The sequence below is a fragment of the Cyprinodon variegatus genome, unplaced genomic scaffold (genome assembly GCF_000732505.1).
Source record: "Cyprinodon variegatus isolate N-32 unplaced genomic scaffold, C_variegatus-1.0 Scaffold1821, whole genome shotgun sequence".
Taxonomy (NCBI): Eukaryota; Metazoa; Chordata; class Actinopteri; order Cyprinodontiformes; family Cyprinodontidae; genus Cyprinodon; species Cyprinodon variegatus.
Window position 1 is genome coordinate 44,648 of NW_015152274.1, and position 3,101 is coordinate 47,748.

Below are 3,101 nucleotides of genomic sequence, written 5' to 3' on the forward strand. Positions count from 1 at the left end.
TGTCTCTACACAGAGACTAAAAGCTGTCTGCACTGTTTTATTATCGTGTGGACCGTATGTGCATCAAGCAAAACTAGGCCTGGATTAGAGCTAATTTAGAGTTAGTCTGGAGCTCATTTTAACCATTTCATTTCTTAGAAGTGGTCAATCTGTCTATTCTGGGAACCCAAACTGTAGCAGCACGGCTTTGTGCCTCTCAGCGCCACTTGGACGCACCCTTTCAGATTTCTGTCGGTCATTCGATGAGCAATAAGAAAACAGAAGTGACTGCTGGTAACCTCCCCCCCACAACCCGCAGACCCACTGCCAAATTTCCATTTTCGCCCAAACATCCAAGTGGTCGCAAAGCAACAGACCCATAACTCTTACAGGAGAACATTTGGGAAATGAGTTTGTGTTACACCAAACAAAAAAATGAAAATCAAAGTGAAAAAAGGTGGTCCAAGAGATACACGATGATGACTGAGCTATAAAGGCTGCCACTGGAAATACGTGATCAGTATATCAGCTTAGTATTTTCACCAAATGAAAGAAGGGTTCCTTCTCTATGTAAAACTACAGCAATTCAATAGTGAATACCAATAATAATAATAATAAATGATTCTAAACACTGACAGAGGAAAAAACTAACAATAGTAATAATAATAAAACCTCCTCTGCAGAAAAAACAACCCAAAACAAATTCAATCCAAAACTTTAAGCCAAGAGTGCCTACTGCAGTAACTTACATATTGTAAACTGGTCTAGGACACAGAAAGATAGAGATAGATATAGATCGACTGATAGCTACTACTGTACAGTACGCCACAGACAACACACTCAAGGGTCCCAACTGCACACTTCAAATCCTTTCAGAGCTTCTCTGGTTTTAGCCGATAGCCGCTACAGTTTCACAGCTCTGCTAAAACAGGTTTCCAGCTTCTTATGGTAAATAATTGAAAATATCAGGCAGCAAACAGGTGATGACGTCTTCTGGATGCTTTACATCTAATAATCTGGAGGTGTTAGAATTTAATGGACTGACCACTAAGGTGAAAGTTATGTCAGCTGCTAATTCCTCCAACCACTCCGCATGAAAGCTATCGGAGGAGAATCCCAGAGAGATTTTTGTTTTTCTAATAACCGCTCCCTTCAAGCGTTTCTAAAAAGATTTGAAATGTGAGTTTTTATTTCCTTGAACCCTTAATCAGTCCAGAGAGACACAGACAGACGGATAGCTAGCTAGCTTTAGAAGCGTTTCAGAGGACAGGAGAGGGGAAGAGGGCGTTCTCATGGAGAGCCTCCTCCTCACCCCTTTACATCATGGTTTCTACGATGGTGTGGGTGGGAGCCTTCGCCGTAACCCCGTTGTTTCCGTTGGGGTCAAGGGGGCAGGTGAGCTCGCTCGGGACGCGGTGGTCCGCAGGGCGGGAGCTAGCACCTCCGCGAGCTGGGGCCGCCACGGCCTTAATCCTCTGCAGGACAGAAAGATTGTACAGATGTAAAAAACTTATATACAAATACTTCTCCATTTCTTACTACTGCTACGTTCACAGTAAAGCATTGGAGCGTCAGAGGCGGCCGCTTTCCACGCCAAACTTGCAGCGGCCGCGCATTAATGAAGGTGGACACAACCCACTGAGCTGTACACCAGTGGAGCTTGAAACTCTGGCCCTAAACTTTATTTCATCCACCGTGTGCAAACTTCATACAAAAAGACTCATTCATGAACTTTGGTTATAACTTTGCAAATTAGGACCAAACAGGCCAATTAGGCGATGACCCAATCTAGTGACCGTTAGCACAGCTGATAGCGGCTTTCCTCGCTGCAGACTGGCTTGTTTTATAACGACTGTCATTTAATTAGAGATGATTTTGAATGGAAATGTATCAATTCTCTATGTTTCGAACTGAAGTCGGTTTTACTCACCTCGATCAGCGGCCCGTCAGACTGAATGATCTTGATGACCACCACCATGGGGATGCAGATCATGGAGGTCAAGGCAAGAGTCCAGCCTATCCCAATGGCCCAGTCAGGATACTGGTACACCTTGTTGTATGTCAATGGCTTGTATTTGACCAGAGAGAAGATAAAGCAGCTCTGGGGAGGAGAAGCAGCGCTTTCAAACCCAAAGTCTTTGCTTTTAAAAACCACAATCATCAAGGTGGAGAGAAACTAGCAGCGATGCAGAGAGGAAAAGTGCGTTCCTTACCATGCACAGTAAAGGAGTGATCACAGTCCAGCTCCATTTCATCCAAGGATTTGGTCTGTAGCCAATCATGTCCTCGATTGCATCATAAAAATTATCAGCGCCTGCAGAAACAACAGCTGCTTATTTCTCAGCAGTAAAACTTTCATGGCAGTAAACGCATCTTCCTGCTCAAACCAAACCGTAGGAATAAAAAAAATAAAAAAAACCCAACCTAGGTCATCTGAACCACATTGAAGTTTAGCAGGGAGCTCTTCAAATCAAACCAGTTAAGATGGTATATATATAAACGGCTGAATCAGAACAATATTTTACACCAAATCTAACAAGTAGAATCTAGGATTAAACATCAACGATTTGCCATTTTTACTGTTTTCTTTTAGTAAAGAGGGAGTCTTTCTCTCCACTGTCGCCATATGCATGCTCGATGAGAGAGTTTGCTGCACAGTCATTGACTGGAAGCAATCAGCTGGTTTTGCTTAGACAGCAAAGTTTAATCTGACTGGATGATCCGATTGCTCTAGATCTATTAAGAGGCCTGAGTTGACAGGATGGGAATAAATAAAACTGAATATAAATTAAGATAATTTTTATTATAAAAGGGTTGAAATAGTTAATCGTGATTCATTAATTATTCAAATAAAAGCCAGCTAGTTTAGTAATGAACTAATTATTAATAGGAGTTTACAGACTGGAGCACAAGCCAATAATTATCCCAAAACACTTCTAAATATTTTGCATTTAAGGTGAAAAACCTTCTTAGTGAGATAATCAGCTCCATGCAGAATGATTCAGGTGGCACAGTTATAGCTTCACCTGTTTAAAATCTCTAAAACATCTTTAAGCAACTTTGAATCAAGAAATTCATTAATTTGCGGAATAATTATTTGGGATGCACGATATTGGGATTTT

At 41.6% G+C, this 3,101-nt stretch overlaps 1 protein-coding gene across 1 annotated transcript in view; it reads right to left on the reverse strand.

Moving 5' to 3' along the window:
- Positions 1–6: 6 nt before the first annotated feature.
- LOC107104625 (sodium- and chloride-dependent taurine transporter-like) overlaps positions 7–3,101 on the reverse strand; it is a 36,753-nt gene continuing 33,658 nt past the window's right edge. Inside the window, exons 13-15 of the mRNA XM_015404665.1 lie at positions 2,193–2,293; positions 1,910–2,080; positions 7–1,454 (exon numbers count right to left, since the gene is read on the reverse strand). Of these exons, the coding sequence (XP_015260151.1) occupies positions 1,296–1,454; positions 1,910–2,080; positions 2,193–2,293 (431 nt within the window). The 3' untranslated portion in view covers positions 7–1,295. The remainder of the gene's footprint in view (positions 1,455–1,909; positions 2,081–2,192; positions 2,294–3,101) is intronic.